Source organism: Symsagittifera roscoffensis, chromosome 1 (genome assembly GCF_963678635.1).
Source record: "Symsagittifera roscoffensis chromosome 1, txSymRosc1.1, whole genome shotgun sequence".
Classification (NCBI taxonomy): domain Eukaryota; kingdom Metazoa; phylum Xenacoelomorpha; order Acoela; family Convolutidae; genus Symsagittifera; species Symsagittifera roscoffensis.
Window position 1 is genome coordinate 75,929,822 of NC_087062.1, and position 22,375 is coordinate 75,952,196.

The window sequence follows — 22,375 nt, forward strand, 5'->3', positions numbered from 1 at the left end:
CTGCTCTTGGCTTTATATCTGGTCTACCCCAAATACTTGTTCAACATGGTCCCAGCGTACATGTTTAGTCGAGGAGTAGAGACACTTCGGGTTGATGGGTATCTGGCACTAGTACTCTTGACCCATGGGGAATTGTTGTCGTTTCATCGATTGATGGAATATGGGGAGCCCCTGTCAATGGGGAAGGTCCACTCGAAAATCGAAACCTACTCCTACAAGTGTGCCGCGGAATTGAAGACGCTGTTAGTGCAAAACCTCATGATGCAGAATCGGCACATGACGGGTGAAGAGAAGAACCCAAAATCGAGAGAGGAGTGGAAGAAGATGAATGGAGGTATGCCTCTGTTGACGGACCTGTGCCTGGCAATGAGGTCGGACCCGATGGGGATAATCCGGGGTCTAGAGGAGGTGGTAACCTGCATTTACGGTCCAGCAGTGACGTACGCATTTCCAGATCCCCTGGTGACAACGTATCGTTACTCTGTAACGCACTTGAGTCTTATCAGCATACTGGATGGGACGGCGCTCAATTGGTGTCAGCAGGAGGTGCTCAGGGCACAAATGATCATTACGGTACTCTTTGGAAAAGTGAAAGATGCCGAGTTGATAGTGTACAACTTCAGGGGACAGCTGCAATGTAGAATGGGAGGCAAACGTGAGGGCCCCATCGAGACATATCCCAAGTTCTGGAACTTGAACCCACTGACAGCAGACGGACGGGAGATCTTGAGGATTCCTGCTTGGAAGGACAGCTTTGCACTGGTTAGGAGGGAGCTGGAGGCCATAATGGAGAAAGAAATCCTGCCAGCCACCATGCCTGAGTTCCCGATAGTCAGGAGGATGACCTTGGGGATGAACAGTCCCTTAGTAGTTCCATCCATAATTGCGAGGATGACAACGGAGGAAATGCAGAAAGACTTCACTGATGGCTGGGACCCCCTGTTTGTTGGCTACACGGCGGCGGTTTATTTCCACACTAGTGAGGCGAAGATAAATTCGTGGACGACGCAAGCAAAAAAGATGAGAGGCTCGCAGCCCCCCGGATATGAGGTGCGAAAGGTCTTGAGAGCTCTTGAGCAGGAGGGACTTGAGAACATTCTACCAATATGGGATGATGGCAGGATGATCATGATGGAGGGGCATGTTGCATTGGCGGACGACATGAAATTCGCGACACGAAAGTATAGGGCACCCTATGGCTTAGAACAGGTGGAAATGAGACAGGAGGGAAAAGAACTGGATGCAGCAGGTCAACTGTATGTGGCCCTGACGGAGTACAAGAGATTGGACCCGGCAACACCATCACCACTGTCAGTAGATACACCTGAAGACAGGAGGAGTGGACCCGTGGAAGACCGGTTCAAAAGAATCCTCGAGAGAAGAAGAGCTGAGTCAGAAGAAGAGAGTATGGATGAAACTCTCAGCGAAGCCGGCGAGGACATGGAAGTGGGGAATACGCCTGAACCAAGACCATCAGGGGAGGAGCTCACCACTCAAGAGCTGTTGAAAGACTTGAGCGAGGAGAATTGGGCAGATACTATCACTCCACCTCTGACCCCGTCTCCCCGGAAGAATCTGGAATTGCCATTGGTGAGCGAGACTTCCAATATGGGGATGATACTCTTGAGTTCGGAGGAAAGGGAAAAGAATACATTCGAAGGAAATAAAGACATGTTCCTAAGGACGCTGGAGGACGACGCTTGGCAAAAGTTCTTGAAGGAATTCAATCAACAAGTGGGCAGCGAGACGACGCTGGACAAATTCAAGGAGGAACTGTGGGACACAGTCGTAAGATTTGGAGAACCGCTTCTGATGGGGACGGGCCTGGATGAGAAGGCGAGAAAGGAGCTGCTGAACAAGCTGATAGAGCTGAGGAAGTCACGATCAAAGACTAGAGACGAAAAATGTGAAGACAGCTCTACTCTGAAACAAAAAGCTGTAGATAAAATAGTTGATGATATAAAAGGGGATAAGGTTGGGACTAGTAATATGATTAAAAGTACTAATATCCTTAAGGCTCGAGCAGGGGGGAGGCAAGAGTTGGAAGGGTCGGAGGTAGACAGAGAGGTCGAATCAGTGATGATAACCACAACACCCTCAAGCAGAGATGTGAAGACTCGCAAGAGGAAGAGAGAAGTAGAGGGATTGAGTAGTCCTTCAGTGGATGCTGTCTCAGAAGGGAACTTGAGAGAGACGGCGCCCATGGTTTTGGCGCGATGCAAGACGGCGGCATACAAGAGCAACACGGAGCTCAGAAGACCACTCGAAATAGATAGGGAAATAGAGGCTTCCACCAGTTCGACATCGGAGGAAGACTTCAAGCCCCAGAAGATAAACGTGAAGAGAGGTTCAACGAACGGGCAGACATGGGAAGTGGATGTCGGCAAGGAATGGGTCTCGAAGGGACACCAGGCCACGGGGAAGCAAGTGACGAGTGATCCACTGGAGAGGAACAAGACGAGGAACACCTCCCGGCCATGGTGGGTGGCCCTCGAGACATTGAAGGAAATGGAAGACTGCTTGAAGAAGTTGGACAGTGTAGTAGCTCGCAAACGACGCTATTGGACCACCCAGCAAAAGGCTGAGGTTAACAAGATAGAATTGGCGAACCAGCTGAAGAGGTCCTGGCAGAACTTGTTGAAGGATCATTTTGAAGAGGCAATGAGGACATCCTCATCAGCACCGCCATTGATGGCGAATCCCTTCGTTAGAACCGCGGGACAATTGATGTTCACCTGGAGTCTGGTGGGAATAGAGTTGGAGACACTGACCTCGTATGACAGGTTGAAGTTGGGAAGCAAGAAGCTAGAAGTGTATCAAGCACTGATGCAACACGTGGCCAGGGATAATTCAGGCTTGAGCCTGGCTAGGAGGAAGGATGACACATGTTTCTTGAGATGGATAATGTCAATGATGTCTGATAGCACCATCTTGGCGTGCTACCAAAGAGCAAGCGGAAGTAAAACCGTGGAAAAGAGAGTCTCAACGATCAACTTAAACGTATATCAGAGTACTGGAATAGAAAAGGAAGATGGTTCCAGACTATCCCTAGAGAACCACAGAAAGCTGGACGAGGTACGGAGGTTTTACAATAAGAAGTTCGAAGAAGAGCATGATGTTCACCGTAACCTGGCCTAGCCAGAGCAGTACTCGAGACTCAGTGAGAAGGGGGAATACCAATACGTGTCGGGAGTGATGGGGATAGCCTACAACCCCTTCTTAGACTCAGAAACTGGAGGCGCTCACAGGAATCACGAGGTAGCGGAGCTGCTGAAGTTTTGGACAGAAAAAATAGTGGAAATAGACGCGGTGGAGAAAGAGAGGCCGAGCCTGGGCCTGATTCTTGAGAAAACACCGGAGGTGGTGAGCATACCGCGCTCGAACAAGAGAGTTGAAGTGAACATGGGTGATGGCAATGGCTTGTTGATCACGAACTTGGGAGTGCTATGGAAGTTACTAAGACCCTCCTGGTGCCCACATCCCCACGCGAGTCTGATCGAGGAGACCACCGAGCGGGTGAGGTTGGCACCAACGGAAGATGAAGATTTGGCAAAGTTGAGTGTGGTGCACAAACTGATCTCACCTCAGATGAAGGAGTCAGGCGAAAAGACGAACAATCTCGGGTCAGCAAAGAAGATGGAGCCGGGTAGCTGTCTGGATTCGACGTGTGGGAGTGGAGAGCACACCTGCGATGGACGATCATGTGTCAGAATACTGTCCTTTCAAAAAGAAGATCTGGTTACTTGGTTTGAAGACATCACGGAAAGGGAGAAAAGTGAAAAGCAAATAGTGGCGGAGTGTTACGCGAGAACTACGGTGAACATAGCGACAGCTCTCGGATTCTTCTCGAGAATGTGTAGTCTGCAGTCACTGCAGAGGCTAGAGTCTGAACACCATTTAGTGACTGCGTTGAGCGTGGAATCATGTCCTGGGGTGTTGCAGGTGACTCAAAAGCACATCTGGAGCTGGAAGGTAGGTCTCGAGGCGGAAATGGGGTTTCCCATGAGCGATGCTTATGGCCTGCCATTGAACGCAAAATCCCTGATAGGGTCAATGATGGCCAATTTGTGCGGAAGCCACTATCCACTGCACATGGCGATGGTGGAAGCATCCAGCCAGAGAGTGTTGGTGGACAAGGCCTTCTCAGTGCCCAAGTTTGTGAGGTTGGCTCGGGTATCGCATCACTCGCACAAGTTGTTGAGGAAAATCAGAGGGACATTACCGAAAGAGTTGAGAGATGACTTGAGTGAAATCTGGGGAGAAGAGCTTTTGAGGTTGGAAAATGAGAACACAAGCGATCACGAGAGACAAAACGTGATCGGAAAACCTGCGGGGGTGCTCCAAACATGGAAGAGAACGACACGATGCATGAGAAAATGATGGAGCTTGAGCCTCTCTTGGAAGCCTCGGGGGAGCGTAACCTCGGGAGCATTGAGATCACCCATGGAGAATGCCCATGCCACTGTTTGGCACAAACGGTGTGGTATCCAGATCACAAGAACCTCTGCCTGGTGTGGGATATGGAAGAAATTCGGTCGATCGGACTACCGGATCACCGGCAGAAGGTGACACTCTTAGTAGTGAGTACGATGCTGGCTCTGAGATGGATAGAAGAGAATATAACGAAGTATCGGGAAGCGAAGACGCCAACGGCTGAGTCAATATATGCGATAGACTACAGCAGGAAACTCGAGTTGTTTGAGACTGCATGCAAAGTATTCGCCATACCAATGGAAGTCAGACACGTATGGAGCCGCTTGAGGTACTTTCCATGGTTTCGAGCGACACTGACGTCTTGGTTATACATGACAACAAAAGATCACATGAGAAAGCATCAAAAGGAGTATCGACAGTTCCAGGCCGAAATTGGGCCGGAAGCTTTCAAGAGACCCCTGTTAACCCATCAAAGTGCGATCACGACAGGATGGAAGAGAGTGGGTAAAATGTCTAGAGACAATACCAAAGCGAGGGAATCGATACTAGAGGAGGACTTGGCGAAGAACGTGAGCCTGAGCCTGCACAACTCCTTTTGTTTGAACCGGGAATCTAGGGTGAAGGCACTACCCAACCAAGCAAAGAGGTTGCAAGAGCAAAGAGAATGGATGCGATCCTACGAGCAGCTGAAGGCTTGGGAGGAGATCGTGATTAGCTCCGATGATGAAGAAGAACTGTTGAGACAGTTTGCCGTATCTAGTACTTCAGTGTATGGCACCTCCAAAGCGAAGAGTGCGAAATGAGCGGATGGTTCGAAGAGATCTTGAGTCTTGAGAGGTAAGGGGGGCTTGAGTGTGAATCCGGATGAAACCTGGGTTCACGAAAAAGAAATTTTAACGAATCAGATATTGTTATTAATATGCTATATTTACTATATAAATCAAAATGCTGCATGACAATTTCCTGATTGAATGGGACAAAAGAAATTTTAAATAATTGGCTTGAAAAGCGAGAATTCAAGGGTGCAGGTGTATGCAGATTTTGATTGCTGTTTAGCGATAGTGTGAAAATTTTACATGGCCGTGAATTTTGGGGTGTAGATAAGCTTAAGTCTGCTGCAAACTTCTGTAAATGACCACTGGCACTGTACCTTGAGCAACACTCGGTTTTCTGGGACTCACTGGCAGACGACAGTACGCGATGAGGACATCGATCTTGAGTCCGGGGAGTATGTGCCAGTCGGTCATATTTGGAAGTTTGACCTTGAGAAAAGCAAGAACACTTAAATTTGGAGTGAATTTTATTTTTCAAAAATTCGAATGGAGCCTGTCATGCACGATTTTCTCGCGATAACTGAAAACCGAAAAGAGAAATCAGAACGATCGAGTAACAATCGCGGGAAAGTTGCCAGATAAAACAATAGGAAATTGCTATTCGCAATTTCCGTCATAATAAAACTAGAGTAGAGCTGTCCTATCTGAAACAGAAAGAAGCGTATTCCCGAGAACTGGACTATTATCACTGGACTGGATTGTTATTCGAACTGGACTAGAGTGAACCTTCGATGGAAAGGTGGACAGCTTGAATGTCCCAATGGTTCACGAGAAACTATACTCTAGAGTTCAAACTTGGTCCTGTTATTGAAACTGATAAACATTAAACTCATTTAGTTACGTTATTTAATTCTCGAGTTGATTACCGACTTAATTACTCCCAGTTCTTGAGCGTGCTACGATGTGAGTACTCAATTTAAATTTCTAGAGTGTGTTTTATGATTGTTATGTTGAGGTAAGGCGAGTTTTAGGTTGATCCATCTGAAATGGATCAAAGTTCCATTGTCTAAAAGAAAGTAACTTAACGGATTGTTCCGACCCGGTTTTTAACGGCGTTCATGTATTTTGGGTATCTAGAGACCTAAGTATGGGGACGTTCTTATTTCTAGAGTGGTGGGATATTTTGGTAGTAGCCTTTAAGCTGTAACGGGTCGTAGTCTCATGTCAGAAGCGAACCGAATTGGCTCCGACTGATTTGAGGTAGAAAAACACAAGAGATAGTGTCCCTGGCTCTTGAGCCAATGGTTATAGGGCCTATTTTTCTTAAGCCTCATGTGTGACTACAGTAGACGAATGTTACAGATAGTGTCCCTGAATCTTGAGCCAATGGTTATAGGGCCTATTTTTCTTAAGCCTCATATGTGACTGAAGTAGGCGACTGTTACACATTCTGTCTCAAAACGATTTTAATTGGAGTTAAATCTCACTCTTGTCCAGTTTCTCTATCGCCGTGCACTGTTTGTGACGTACCGCAACTAGTGCCAAGCTCCCTTTTGACTCAATTTTATGAAGGTTGTTTTTATTTGCGTTCATAGTTCTTGTCTTCGACAACCTTAACAAAAAAACCATATCGAGCGTTTGGTTCGAAATAACTGTTCGAATATTTTTCAGATTGCTTAGCACGATTAAACAAAATGGATTAAATGCTATATCATTCCATCAGGTCGAATCTCAAAGTCAGCCGATATTTGCAATTCAGGAGCAACATAGCCAAAACGGCGTTAAAGAAAATGGTAAGCGTTTACGTGGCGTTTATTCTAGTTGTCAATATCGGTGACCCTGAGCAGCTTATCGGTCAAGAAATGGTTGTTTTAGGTTTGATTGACCATTTCATATGTTTTTTTAAGTGCTTAAATGGGTGGCAAATTCATTTGGGTGGCTTAAATGGGGGTATCAAAATGGGCAGTTTTTAGGTAAATTAAATTCATTTAAATTCGTTGATCATATTGCCAACAATTTAGCATTATCTATATAATTAGTAGCCAAAAACCAATTTATCAAAAAGCCAATGTAGCAAAATCATGTTGCCTACAAATTAGCACTATCTATATAATTAGTAGCAAAAAGTTCGGACAGACAAAAATAATTATAAAAGCAAGTTACCTTTTTTTCAGGCAATTTTTGCAAGCAAAAGCTAATTTTTCAGACGAAGCATGTCTCAATGTCACCTAAAATTAGAATTTGCAGAAAAATAGCTTTAAGTCGGCAGATTGCTCGTTTTAATTATTTCTGTTTGTCCGAACTTTTTGCAACTTTCTATATGTGTTGGAAAAAAGTAGGTAGCAGTATCTGTATTCTAATTCGTAGAAATTGGAAAAATTTGGCTTTCTTGAAGTTTTTGCAAGTGAAAATTTTGGTTTCCTAACTACTTCAGAGCGCGTCAGGTGATATTGAAAACAAACACCCTTTGAAGGTAAGTGGTATCTCATAGTTTTTCAGATTCCGATTTCATTTTGTAATAGACTTTGTTCCATTTTTTTAGTTAGTGCCCACTCCTGAGTTCATTCAAAAACGCGAAGTGTTATTTAAAACCCTTGTCGAAGAGACGTCAAATCAAATAATTGGTATGTTTTGTTTTTTCAGCTGTTTTAAATTTGTGGACGTGGAAACACAATATTGTTATTTTTTAGAACGTGCCAAAGAAGAGAAAGCCATTGAAATAACATTACTTGATGGTTCGATTAAAAGCGGCGTTGCTTGGAAAACTACTCCATTTGAAATTGCACAGTCTATAAGGTGATTTGATGTTTGAGTTTTTTAATGTTCATTCAATCTTTTCATTCGAGTTGGAGCAAGATAATTTCAAATTTGTAGCAGTTGATATTAGCCAAAGTTATTGCACTTTCGATATGCGAAGTTTTCTGGCAGAACGTTTTCTTTTTCCAAAAGTGTAATGGTTTTAGTCAAGGGTTGGCACAGAATGCAGTTATTGCTAAGGTCAATGGAGAACTCTGGGACCTTGAGAGACCTTTAGAATCAAATGTTGAGAGTCTGGAAATACTAAAATTTGATCACCCTGAAGCCAAGCAGGTACGTGAAAGCATTAGTAATGGCTGCTATCTTATTTAATTTCCCTCTTTGTAGAGTTTTACAATCAGAAGACTTTTCCGACAAACCCTTTATTCAACAGAAACGTTGAATCCTTTTTACCACCTGCTTTTTTACACCAACTAGCCTTCGAAGCATTTTATCATCAGTTCAGTGTTTGTCGCACGTTTTAACGCAAAGTTTGTTTGAATTTACCAGCATATGATGGATCTTTTCTTTTTGCTCTTTGATATCTGAGAAAAAATTATGCGTGTAGGTGTAAGTAATATAAGGCAAGTCACCACGATTAAAATTTTAAGGCAAAATACTCTTGCTCCTTAGTCTGAATCCCCTAGTATTAGGTTTTTCACTCGTACGAGTACAATAGTATTACAATCGGTTACTCGTTGGGAAGTCTGTGAAGGTTACGTTGTTAGGTCGTCTTACTTACTTACCGCTTCCTTAATTTTGTTTTTGTGGTAATTTCGATACTTTATTTTTTTTGCATTCTTGAGTTAATTTTGGTTCTTTATTGCTGATTTTTTTTCTAATTTGTTTCCCAAATAATAGTTTTATCAAATATTGTTGCGACGCAAATATTGTTGCGACAAAATGTGTTCATTTAGAAAGTGTTCATTTTGATCAATAACTAGCTAATAAGTGCAACCAATGCTTAGGAAATTAACACTGACTATTATGTTACAAATAGAGCTTTAGTCTCAAGTTATCATGGATCTGTAGCGTAAAGAACCGCAACAAAGTAAAAGGGTTTGAACCTGTGATGTTTTTTATGAACTTTTTCGTATACTAGTTAAAATGCGTCCGCTCTATAAGTTGAGGCGGGTTAATTGTTTTTTTTTGAAGTTGACTGCTAATACATCTTAGTTGGCGTGCGTCACTTAGCACTTATGTAGACACACAATTGGCATGCGTTACTTAAGATGTTTTTTAGACTGAAAGTTTTACTCATTCAGTTTTTCCCAGTAGCGTTATCGGTCATATTTTTTGCTTGTATGCGAAGTGCAACTTCGCCTGTGTAAAAGTTTGTGTTCAGTTGCACGAGTAAATATTTTATTGGCAAATAAATTTGTTAATTTCTGTTCATTTAAAAAACAAAACATTTTTTTCTCGCTTTTTTGTTTGACTTTTTGTGTTTTTTATTTTAAGCTCAAATGGCGCAATAATCGTGGATGTCATTTAGTTTCAAGATTGGAGTTTTCAGCGGCATTAAAACAAATTTTGTGACCAGAGGTTCTCTCATTGGTTTATGTAGGAAGTGTCAATCATGAAAAGTTTGGATTTCGAACAGCTTTTTAAGGTGATAATTTTTTTCTCCTAGTTTCATTTAATGTCAGAAGTAATAAAAGGCAGGTCACCACGTTGAACATTTAAAGGCAAAAGACTCCTTAGGCTGAATCCCTTAGTATCTGTTTTTTCTATTTTGCGAGTTCAAAAATGTTGCAATCGGTTACTCGTTGGGAGGTTTGTGAAGGTTACGTTGTTACGTCGTCTTACTCTTACTTACTTACCGCTCCCTCATTTTTGTTTCAGTGGTAAATTCAATCTTTTGCATTCATGATTGAAGGCCTGAACAATTTTTGAGTCAATTTGGTTCGTTTTTTGGCTGAATTTTTTTCCAATTTATTTCCCAGCTAATACTCTTTTCAACTAAGCAACTAATACTCATCAAATTTCATTATTGACCTTTTTGCATTCATGATTGAGAACGAGAACCTGAAAATAGTTTTGGTGTCAATTTTGTTTCTCCTCTTGGATAATTTTTTATTCCAATTTGTTTCTCGAAATAATTCTATTTACACAAGCAAAGCTTGTGTGATAGTATGATATCTCTTTTTTTCCAAACTAAGTAACAAATATTGTGGCGACAAAATGTGTTCAGTTCGAAAGTGTTCATTTGGATTAATGGCTAGCTATTAAGTACAGTCAATGCTTAGGACAGTAACACATGCTATATTATTACAAATAGTTTTTTTAGCTTCAAGGTATCATGAATGGGAAGGGGACCCGGAAAAAAATAAGAGCGTCCGCTCTATAACTTGAGGAGTGTTAATTGGTATTTTTTTTCTCAAATTGACTGCTAATACATCTTTGTTGGCTTGCGTCACTTAGCAATTATGTAGACACATAGTTGGCGTGCGCTACTCACGAAGTTTTGTAGACGGTCATATTTTTTGCTTGTGTATGCGAAGTGCAACTTCGCCTCTGTGTAAGAGTTTGTGTACAGTGGCAAGAGTAAATATTTTTTATTGGTAAATAAATTTGTTATGGTTTAACAGCATGTTTAAAAAAAAATTTCAGAAATTGATTTCTTTTTTTTTTTGCTTTTTGTTTGACTTCTGATGTTTTTTTATTTTAAACTCAAATGGCCCAATAATCGTGGATGTCATTTAGTTTCAAGATTGGAGATGTCAGCGGCATAAAAACAAATTTTTTGACTAGAGGTTCTCTCATTGGTTTATGTAGCAAGTTGCAAACATGAAAAACTTGGATTTTGAACAGCTTTTTGTTTAACGTGATACATTTTTTTTTACCGAAGTTCAAAAAATGTCAACAACGTCAAACCGTCTCCTTTTTGTCTTCTCGAATTCATTGAAATTTTTCCAAATTTCTAATCGCGGTTTTTTTTATTTTAAAATGCTAGAAATTCGATCAGTCAAAATTAAATAAAACGATTCATATGCCAATTTGAACAGAGTTTTAATAATGAACCATAAGTTCATCCCATTAACTAGCTTTTGTGAAGTTGGTCTTTTGCTCTCTTCAATATCTTTGTTTTCAAGTGTTCTTGAGCAAGTTCAGGACCTTTATTCAGGTTCTGTGTATATTGCGTTTTCTCAAGAATAAACCTAAACTAAAAATTTTTTGCACTCAAATTTTTTTGGCGGTTTGGTTCTTGAGTACTTCAATTGCGCACTCAAATGAAAAAGTTCAAAAGGCGCAAAAAATCCCGTTTTTGTGAACATTCAGTCCTAAATATGCTTTCTTCTTATGCTTTTGAAAACCAGCGAGTTTAAATTTAAACCGTACGTTTTTTACCCTTGCGATAAGCAGGGGTATTGCAATCGGGCACTAGACTTTTTTCCCGTAATCAAATTTGTCCACAGGACCCACTTGTGGACTACTTCACCTCTTCGTCCGTCCTCTTTGCAAATCACACCCCTCTCGGTTGCAAATGTTCAGCATGGTCAAATTTTTTTTGTCAATAGCCGTCTTTTATTATTTTTTGTTCCTTTTTCGGCTTAATAGGCTTCGCCTTATTTTATATCGGCTTATTGGCCTAATTTCAAGTAGTTTCCGGGAAAACATAATTTTTTTGCTCACCTTTTGGATTGCTAAAAATCTTAGAAATCTTAGAAGTTCTCGTTTTTTCACATTTTAATTTCACATTTTTTTGGCTTTTTCGTTTTTGTTTTCGGCCTGATAAGTTTCGGCCTGCATTATATCGATTTAATGGCCGCATATTGCTACTTCCGATGGGCGAAAAAAGTTTGTGTGTGCGTGTCAGTGTTTTGAGGGTGAGGAGGACTGAGTAACTTATTATTAGTCTTAAAAACTTAGTCTTTTTATATTTTTTTCTTTTCTTTGTTTTTCGACTTGATAGGTTTTGGCCTATATTACATCGGCTTAGTCGCCTCATATTGCGTCGTTTCACGAGCTGTGTTTGTGTTTTGAGGATTATGGGTTTTTTTAAAACTTTTTAGTAGTCTTCATTTTTTTCGACTTCGTTTGTTTAATTTTTTTTTGTTTCGACATAATAGCTTTCGGCCAACATTATATCGGCACATTGGCCGCATATTTTTTTATTTGACGTATGACTAAAATTTGGGTGCGTGTTTGTTTGTTTGTTGGAGAGTGTGGGGGACTGTGAGGAGAGTGTGATAGTTTGGAGAGTGTGACTTGTTGGAGAGTGTGATAGTTTTTAAATTATTTATTTTTCGGCCTAAAGGGTTCCTGCTAAGGTATTTCCGGCTTGGTTACAGCTTGATAACCTTTCTTTCGATGCTAGTTCCACGTTTTATTGTCTTGGCTCGTTTTTGATTTGAAACTAGCCTAATTGCTAGATCTAGTTTTTTCGAATTTTTCCATTTTTTTCGACTTTGATGCTTTCTTGTTTTCTTTCACAAGTTGTGCGAAGCTCAGCTTCGCCTCTGTGTGTAAACACTCACTACCTCAATGCTTCCTTCATTATAAATTCAAACTCATTAAATATCGTAACTCAATGGCGTAAAGATAACATATCTGCTTGAGACGCCAAAGGCCTGTGATTTGAATTCGGCCGGAACCAGTTTTTTCTTGCAAACTTCAGTTTTCGTGCTTTCGGACTATCGTCCGTCTTGTTATTTTTGTCGGCTTAGTTGCCTTAGCCCGATGTTTTCCGAAGAATAAGCTTCTTTTAAGTTGCTGTAACACCCATGCTTGACGATAAAGCCAGGTAGTTTGATTCCTGTCGCGGATTTTTTGCTAATCTAGATTTTAGTTCGTCTGCTTATTTTGCTGGCTTAGTTCCCACAGAAGGACGTTTTTGAAAATGCAACTTCTTTGCAGTATTTTGAAAGCTCCTTAAAAAGTTTTTATGGGGCAGTTTTTTCCGGCCTTTTGGACTATTTCTGTTTTTTTTTCCGGCCTTTTGGACTATTTCTGTTTTTTTTCAGTTTTTGATTTTTCTTTTCAATTGATTTTATTAAAGGTTATTCAATTTTGTATCGCAATTTAGTTTCAACAAATAGATATTTGGTTTCCTTGTTGATTGACACTTTTCCAGTTCCAGTTGTCTATTTGCTATGTTTATTTTCTTAGACTTGAATGCAACGTTTATCGCTATACAGGGTTGGCACGGTTAAGAGGAAAGATTTTCAAAACCGTTTTAAATACTGATTCAAAAAGATTCAAAACAAAGCTAATTTTTCGGTGTGTTTTAAAACATCAGGACGGTAATATCTTTTAACAATGGCCGGCAGATGTAAGGTTCGCAGCTATTTTTTTCAATGTGATAATCCAATCTGCCATGAAGAAAGTCTTGGTGTAGATTTTTGAAAAAAAAAGTTATTTTGAATGTGAAGAAATAAAAGAAACGGAATATGCGTAGACAGGCTGGATAGTCTTGCATAGATCCTCTGCGAATCGTAGAAACCACAATTTTTATTATTATTACTCTTAAAAAGGCGCTAAAGCTTAAATGCTTAGATCACATAAAGTTTTTACATGGTGCGACTATTTCATAGTTTTTTTTCGTTCAATCACTCACGGAGTAAGAAAAAGTTTTAACCCAGGGTGTCTTAAATTAAAATCAGGTGTCAAAGGAAAGAAGCAGTTGAGTTCAAGTGATAAGTAATAATAAAATTACTCCGGTCGTTAAACGGATTTCTAAATAAACTTGCAAAAAGCTTGAGCAGTATCAAGAATAACTGGTTTGAAATTTTCTGTTTTTTAAATCACCCGGAGGAATGAACGAGAATTTATTCCCTATCTAATTCTACTGCAAATTATTACATAGTGTTTTTTGGCAAATAGTACCTCTTTTAGCAGCTTATTATCTAATTCAATCACTCTTTTAACTTGAAAAACTAAAGAAACCAGCAATCCTTGTTATTTTTATAGGTTTATTGGCACTCAACGGCTCACATCCTGGGTGAGGCGTTAGAACTTCACTTTGGAGGCCACCTGTGTTATGGACCACCTATCGAGAGTGGCTTCTATTACGACATGCACTCGCCAGAAAGAACTGTGAGTCAGAAGGACTACGCGGCCATAGAGACTCTAATGAAGGAAATTATTAAGGCCAAGCAACCATTCGAGAGACTGACGATGAAGAAGAAAGATCTACTGGAAATGTTCGGTGTAAGAAATTTTCAGCATTAGGCCTTCTCTTAGTTTCTCTAAAATAATTTCAATACGATGATTTGTCTGATGAACTAAAAATGTGCAGCTCTAGTAATGTGGAATTTTCTTAAAGCATCCGTGTAGCCATGTTATCCTGTTTCGATGAACGTTGTGAAGAATCTTAAAAGGTGTGATTTTTTTGCGCTGTGATTTTTGATCTACTTCAGATCGTTTTCAGTGTTTGGCAAACTACAGTATACTAAAGTGTAAAGGTCACGAAGAACGATCGACGTCTAATTTCCAGAGTGGATTTTAGTATTGAGATTTCCCAGCATAATTACACTAGCGTCAGCTTAGTGTATTATTACGCTTGCGATTAGCAAGCGTTATCAAACTGCAATATAGACTTTTTTCGGGTTAACAACTTGTTTAACACAATCACTTGAATCAATTGGTATCTTAGTTCAGAATGAATTCAAATTTCAAACACATGTAGCGAATGAGAAAGAGTCATGAACGTAGTGAGTACTTTCATGTGGGTCTTGATGGTTTTTTTGCTAATGAGTAATGAAAGTAGGGAGTACTCTTATATAGGTCTTGGTGTTTTTTTTTGACTTTTTTTTCAGGAAACATTCTTAAAATTTGTTCACGCTCAATTTTGATTTTTCGGTTTGTGATTTCTTTTCAAGTTCAGTTCATTTCGATTTTTAAAACGAAGGCAAATTTTACTATCGAACAGCAAAATTGTAAAGGTCACGAAAAACGTGATCGACTTCTTATTTCAAAAATGGGAATTAATTATCAGATTTCTCAGTGAAATGTTTACCTAAAAGTGTTACCTATTGGTCTAGTTTTCTCAAATTGGGTTAATTTTAACAAAAAGTGTCCATCATAAATTGTTCTACAAATCCAAAGAGCTTTGAGGTCATCTATTTTTTCCTCGAAAAAATTCAAAAGTTGAAGATTTTTGAAAAGACAACTTATTTTTTTCAGTTTTCTTGCGTTCATTACCCTTTTCTAACTGTCAGTTGGCTATGTTATAAATATTTTTTCGTTTAAAAGCTGTATTCTGCCGAATGATTTCTGCCTATTTTTTGAGTTGTTTGAAAGGAAACATTCTTTTAATGCTCACCTCTTATCGCGCAAAATGCTAAATTTCTTAATAGAATTGAAGTTGAGTTTTTCATGATAACAATTTTTTTCGTTTTTTTTTTGATTTTTTCTTTTTTTTTGGCCTGATAGTTTGAGGCGTATATTGTCCTCTTTTTTGTCTTTTTGTAGCGAAAAAATCTGTTGGTTGTAGCTTGTGATAAACCTGGAAAATAATCTTTTGGTGCATTAAATTTTGAATGCATATTTCATTTATAGATAACAAATTACGCTTCCGTTAACAAAAGTACATATGGCGCGAGAAAGAAGGATCATTTTTGTTCCAAAAAAAGCGTTATCAAATCGGAATAAAGACCTTTTTAATAATGTTAACAACTTGCATAATTAAAGAAATTGAATCAGTTGGCATGCCTGTATGATGATTGAAATTCCCAGCAAAAGATTGTTTTTGAGTATTTCTGAATTTTAATGATCATTCCTTTCGAATTGTTATCAAATCAATGGCTGATGTTGATACTGTTTAGATGGCTCATAATTTGTAGTTTGGAGGGCTATTTTTTTAAAAAATTGCGTTTGTGCTCTTGGATGAAAACTTGGCATATCAGATTATTCAAAAGATTTTTTAGTAAGTTTTTGCTTAATTTGTCGTCTACCCAAGTGTTGTCTGCTCAGTTACCATTTGATGATGTTGTTTTTCAATACTTATTTCAAACTGGCAATTGTGTTTCTCAGTATTTTTCTTCAAATTCAACGGCCTTCGAGAGAAATAATTGTTTTTTTTATTAATCTGGCTTTTGTCCAATTTTGTTTTGCCTTAGCTGCCGTTCTTTTTTTTATTTTATGGCAAGTGGCGCAAACCTCTGTTTTGCTTCTGTGACTAGAAAGTGTCAAGGTAATATATTTTTTCACGTTGATAAACAAAGAGATCCAAGGCAATATATTTCTTCTTTAAAAATTATTAGAATTAGTTTTTCGTTCCTTTAGCTAATTAACAGTTTTCCTATTGTCTTTTGGCTGTGTTTTCATGCGAAAATGAGTTTCATTCGCTTATAATTATGCGTATTACAGTGAACAATTGATCTAAGAAAATCTGTACGAAATTGAGCTTTGTTTATTGTGAAGTATCAAATAACTTAGTGTAATGATATAGCAACTGCTCGAAGCACCACAGATTCCGAATATTTAAAGAATTTTTATATATATTTTTTCATCTTTCTATGGCTTTTCATTATCTTTCCTACAAGATATCTTTCTATTTTTGGGTGTTTCTAATTAAGAGCGAGTAAGACGATAAGGTTAAGTTCGTTTCATAAAAATTGATTTTTTAGGCTAAGAAAACTTGATTTTGTTTTGGAAGATTTTTTGAGCGCTTCTGGCAATAAATGTGTTCACAAAAAACTCATGTGCAATTTTACTTGCAAAATTTATTTTGCAAAGTTTGTTGCCAAGTTCGTTTTTTAAAGTGTTAATTCATATTTCGTCTTTCAATTTCGAGGACAAATGTTGCCGATTATGCCTAATTCATTAACTTTTTACTCGTTTGTATAGTTCTCTCATCGCACAAAAAACAACACTAGTTTGAAGAAGAAAAAAATTGTTCGTGTAGTTTTTTTATGAATGTGGTCGGAACATTGTGCTTCTTGCACAACAACCGGCTATTCTTATTACACTTGCGATAGCAAATGTGTTGCTACCGGGTACTAGACATTTCCCCTTATGAACTTTGTGCACAGCTTTCAGCAGTTACATGCAAGAATTAATTGCGACCTACCTGTGCTTATTGGTTGATTATGCCACTCTGCGTCCTTGATAGTTATTTTCCAATAAAGTCGCAGTTCAAACTCAAAAAATGAAATATCCTAATTTTTTTGTTTTTTGACTTCGACGCTCTCGATTTTTTTGTCTTATTGTTTTCCGCTTTTTTACAAGCCCTTGCATCGCTTATTGGGATGTTTTTTTATGAGGTAAGAACGCTGAATGAATTCTCGGACGTCAGCTCAATCAAACGTACAGTTGTAAACTGTTTATTCAACGGTTTTTTGATCAAATTTGTCGTCTTTAATGCTCACTTTTTTCAATGATCTCATAACTGTTTATTGAAGTTCTTAAATACCTTTTTTTCTTGAGTTCACGGTTTTTTTACACGCCAAAACATTCTGTTATAAAAACAGAATTTTCAGTATTAAATTCTCAGTTTTTTCAGTATTAAATTCTCAGTTTTTTCGGATTCATGGTATCTAATTTTTTGTACTGAAAATGCATGGGTTTAGTTTTTTTATTTTGTGGTTTGTTTGATATTTAAACAATTTCACCGCATATTTTTCGAAAAAATTCATCAATTTCCACAAAAAAATCGAACGATAGTCAAGAATGTGTTTTTGTTCCGATTGAATTTTAAAAAATGCATTTTCATTATTTTTATTTCTTTAACGGGAGTCATTTTTGGTGCAATTTTTTAATCAACTTTTCATATGTGCTAAGTTTGATACAATTGGGTTATTTTTCAGACTGTTACCCAGTCTGAAAACGTAATTCAGACTGTTACCCAGGTCGTGATGTTTTTTTTTCAATTTTACTTATTGATCCAATTTTCTCAAATTGGGTTAATTTCATTAAATGTTGATCATAAATCTTTATAGAAATTTAAATAGTTTTAATTCCATCTATTTTTTTGTTAGATTTTCGAAAGTTGAGGTTTCTTCAAAACAACTAGTGTTTTTTGATTACTTGCGTTTATTGACTCTCTTCCAGCTGTCTGTTGGCTATGTTCTTAGGTTTTTGGCAAGTTGTTTTCTGTGGCAATTCTTTGAAACTTTTGCATTCATTTTTTGAAAATTTTTTTTAAAAAAAGTTTATTTTGTTTTGAGCAATCAATTAATAGGGTCTTTTCTGCAACGGATAAACTTTCTTCTAGAAAATACAGGTTGTTTAGTGTGATGATTTAAAGCAAACTTTTTGCATTCATTTTGGAAATTTTAGATAGTATGGTCCAGTTTTTGATCGTTTCCATCTTGTTATGAGAGAAGTGATTGTGTAGCCCGAATCTTTTACGCTTGCGATTAGCAAGCCTTATCAAATCGGAATATAGACTTGTTTTTTTCTAGTTAACAACTAGTTTAACAAAATCAGTTGAATCAATTATGCTGACATGCTCAGTTTATTGAAAATTCAAATTTAGCTACCGGGTACTACTCTTTTTGTATGTATTTTTTATAGAACTGTGCCTAATGGTTTTCTGCTGATGATTTTTTCGGCTACATGGTTGTCGGATTAGTTTTCAAATTATCAAGTTCCTGTTTGATAAAAACAGGTATTATGAAAATGTATGGATTTAGCTTTTTTTGTTTTTGGCAAGTCCTCTCCTTCTCCTGTATGCCTGCATTATCCCTCTGTCTCTTTTTGTTTTTACTTCACTTTCTACAAACTTCGAAAAAATGCGTGCGGGGGGGGGGGGGGGGGGTTGATCCATACTTTTACAACATTTTCTCACATTTTGGTTGCATCAAAGAGAACGAGTCGCGAGAAGCTTCCCTGCATAAGCGACTGCGCCCAAGTTTTTTTACGCTCAAATATTTTGGCCCTCGAGTTTCGATTTTTTAACTGTTTTGTCACGTTTCAAATAATTTAGTTTTTCTCAAACATTACTCAGCTGATTTTCAAAACATTGGTACCAATGGAACAACCGCTCACTCACCTGTGTGCCTGCATAGTTCCTTAAATTTTTTCCCTTACATTCTACAGTCTTCTAAAAAGTGTTAGGGGTGAATTTTCGACCAAGGATTTTGAGTTTTTGATTTTCTCGAAAACTACCAACCCAAATCTGAAGAGGTTGGGTTGAATGGATGGAGAAAGTTGTTTAAAATACTCTGCATAGGCGGCTACACCCAAAGTTTTTTATACAAAAACTTAATGGCCCTCGGAAAAGTCAAAACTTTGATTTTTGAACCGTCTTTTCAAGTTTTCTGACTTTAATCGAAAAATACTCTTCCAAATCTGAGTTTATGGGATCAATGGAAAGAACAGGTTATGTGGAGCCTCCTTGCATAAGCGGCTCTAACCAATTTGTTGACATAAAAAGTTATGGCCCTCGGAAAGTCAAATTTTTGAATTTTTGACCGATATTTTTTTTTTGAAAACTACCCTCCTAAATCTGAGTTTTCTTCAGTCACTCGAAAGGACGGGTTGTGGAAAGCTCGCCTGCTTAAACGGCGATGCCTTAATCTTTGAAAAACGTTGAAAGTTTTGACGGAAAAACGGAAAGTGATTTTTTCCGTTTTTGAAACTTTTTACTTATTTCAAAAACTACCCTCAAATCTGAGATTTTTGGTTCAATAGAAAGAACGAGTCGTGAGAAGCTCTCCTGCATTAGCTGCTACGCCCAATTTTTTGTAAATTAGAAGTTCTGGCCATCGGAGATCTCAAAGTTTCGAATATTGACCTTTTTAAAAAAAAAAACGACCTAATTTCCCGAAAACTACCCTCCCAAATCTGAGGCGGCGAAAATATGTAATCATAATCGCACGTTGCTTAACCGGACCTTTTCCCCGCTTTTTGACTTTTAAGAGTTTGTTATTTCAGTAATTTTCAAAGTAATTGATGGCTCATTTTTAGTTGAAAATGAGCCATCAACTAGTGAGTTGTGCAATTTTTGCTAGCTTCGATTTCTTATATCCCCCGTTTTCACATCAGTACGTGTTCTTAGAAAAAATCAAAAGAGTACTTTCAGCTTCAGCCGGTCTCTAATCTACTTTGCATACGCACACTGATATATCTATCGTGGAATGTTTTTTTTTACTTAAGTTTCAGCTTATTGGGTGTCGGCTTCAATTCTAACGGCGTATTTACCGATTTTTTTCTTAGAGTGTAGTACTTTTCAGGTCGATAAGATTATGACACCAGTATTTGACTGCCATAATTCAATCCCACTAGGACCTCTTTAAAAAACTTAATTAAATTCAAACACGAAAGAAATGCATTTAAAAAAAAATTAATTGTTTTTCCAATTCCTTCTTCAATAGTAACATTGTTCGAAGCTGTGTTTGCTGATTTTTTTTAGCCGCTTGGTGCACTCATCATCTTATAATTGTTGTATCGCAAGTGTTGTGAAGCTCAGCTTTGCCTCTGTGTATGTTTTGGGTAATTGATTTCTATAAGAATTGAAATAAGATTTTTCTTGATTTTATTACCTACGTTTTCTTCAACAGATTTTTTTTTATTTTTTACTTCTCATTTGAGGCAATATCTTTTGAAATTTGGCGTTTTATTTGTATCGCAATTGGTGCAAAGCTCAGGTTTGCTTCTATGCTACGCTTGTAGTTCTCCTATAAAATTGTTGATTTTTTGTTTTTCAAAGTTTTTTCATCTTCAATTTCGACCTGAAATAGTTCAATGCTCTCGATATTGATTTCATCTGCCGGCAATTTTTTTAAGTATATAAATTTTGCTCTGTTTTCGTGTAGTACAACGAGTTCAAGTGTCGCATTTTGAACCAAAAAATAAAAGAAGACGAGACAACAGTGTACAAGTGTGGGGATCTCATCGACCTCTGCAGGGGACCCCACGTGAGACACACGGGCAACATCAAAGCATTCAAGATCACAAAGGTCAGTCAGACTACCAATCGTTTTCCATGTTGATCATAAAGGATTTATTTAACATCGCCGAGTGTCTGGCCTGTAGATGAATTGCAGGTACGCGAATATATTGCAGTAGTTTTGTGAATTTGCTGGTATTGAAGCGAACATAGTTAATATATACGCTTCAAAATTTCTTAGCTTCTTCGGCACACTTGATTACTACACCTGGGACTGCTAAGGTTGTCGGTTCGAATCTGGCCTGGACCAGTTTTTTAAAACGTGAAATAATGGATTTCAAAAAAATTGTCGGTCAATGTGTGTCTGCTCATGTTTTAACGGCTGAAATGTCAGATCATGTATTTGCTATACCTAAGGCAAGCTATTTTCATTGTAATTGAAAGCGTTTTTGGTTTATTTGTGTAATTTTTAACTACTAATTCTGATTTCTTTTATTTTTTTTTTGCTTGAAAGCTTTATATGGCCTTAATTGTTTCAGTTTTTGTTTTATCGGCTAAGTGACCTAATATTGCTTGTTTGAAGACAAAAAATGTTCATCCTTTGTGTCTTTCCGAAGGGGAGGGGAGCGTAAAAGATGGAATTTCTCAAGTTTCAAAAGTTTTTCATGACAGCAATTGTTTTCGGCTCAACGGGAATTTACCCATTATTTGCCAGCTGATCGATAAATGTTTCAAATAATTACTTAATGCTGGCGATGGTGTATCTGGACTAGGTTTTCGAAATTTTTTGGAAAGAATTTTTTTTCGATGTATTGGTTTTCCTTTTCGTTGCTGTCTGCTAGCTTGTCCTATCATGTTTGTGTGAGAAGGCTCTTTTTGCAAACGACAGACGTATATATGCTTTGTTCATATGAAATTGGTACTGGCTGTAGCGTTTTGGGTGTTGTAAGTCCATAAAATTGTAACCTGAGATCCAGTTGTCGATGAACGAAGTTTGTTTGATTCAAAAAGAATTGTTTACGCTCGAATTTGTTCAAGTTCGATGAAAAAAAATGGTGCGAAAAAAGATGATTGAATTTCAATTTCAAAAGTTGAGTTTAATTCTTTTAGATATATATTGCGGAATAAGAAAATTAACCTTAGTTTCATCACAAAACAGTTGACCATGAAATATTCATGAAATTAAAAGAGCATGAAGTTGAAATATATATTTTTCAAAACACCAAAATTAATTATTTTTCAAATAATTTTTTTGATCTCCGAGCTCATTGACAATCTGCCACCGTCTTGATGCGATGTTTTAATAATTATATCACGGCACGATTTAACTTTGTAAATAACAATTTCATGTAGTTTTTTATAGAGTTCTTCCTCGTTCTGGGAGGGCAATGCGGAGATGGAAACGCTTCAAAGGGTGTATGGGATCTCGTTTCCGGACAAGCAACAACTGAAGGAGTATGAGTTCATGATTGAAGAGGCCGCCAAAAGGGACCACAGGAAGATAGGAAGAGTGAGTGAGCTGTATAAGATAAAATTGTAGCGAATTTGTGATCAGTCGCTCGAAAAATTATTTTTATCAGTAATACGAAGAGGCAGA

At 38.0% G+C, this 22,375-nt stretch overlaps 1 protein-coding gene across 1 annotated transcript in view; it reads left to right on the forward strand.

Annotated features, from left to right (window-relative positions):
* The window catches only part of LOC134848912 (threonine--tRNA ligase 1, cytoplasmic-like), a 119,434-nt gene that overhangs the window by 88,449 nt on the left and 8,610 nt on the right, over positions 1–22,375 (forward strand). The window contains exons 2-9 of the mRNA XM_063866468.1: positions 6,877–7,000; positions 7,642–7,680; positions 7,750–7,831; positions 7,898–8,003; positions 8,171–8,297; positions 13,914–14,153; positions 20,705–20,848; positions 22,142–22,288. Coding sequence (XP_063722538.1) covers positions 6,911–7,000; positions 7,642–7,680; positions 7,750–7,831; positions 7,898–8,003; positions 8,171–8,297; positions 13,914–14,153; positions 20,705–20,848; positions 22,142–22,288 — 975 coding nt within the window. The 5' untranslated portion in view covers positions 6,877–6,910. The remainder of the gene's footprint in view (positions 1–6,876; positions 7,001–7,641; positions 7,681–7,749; positions 7,832–7,897; positions 8,004–8,170; positions 8,298–13,913; positions 14,154–20,704; positions 20,849–22,141; positions 22,289–22,375) is intronic.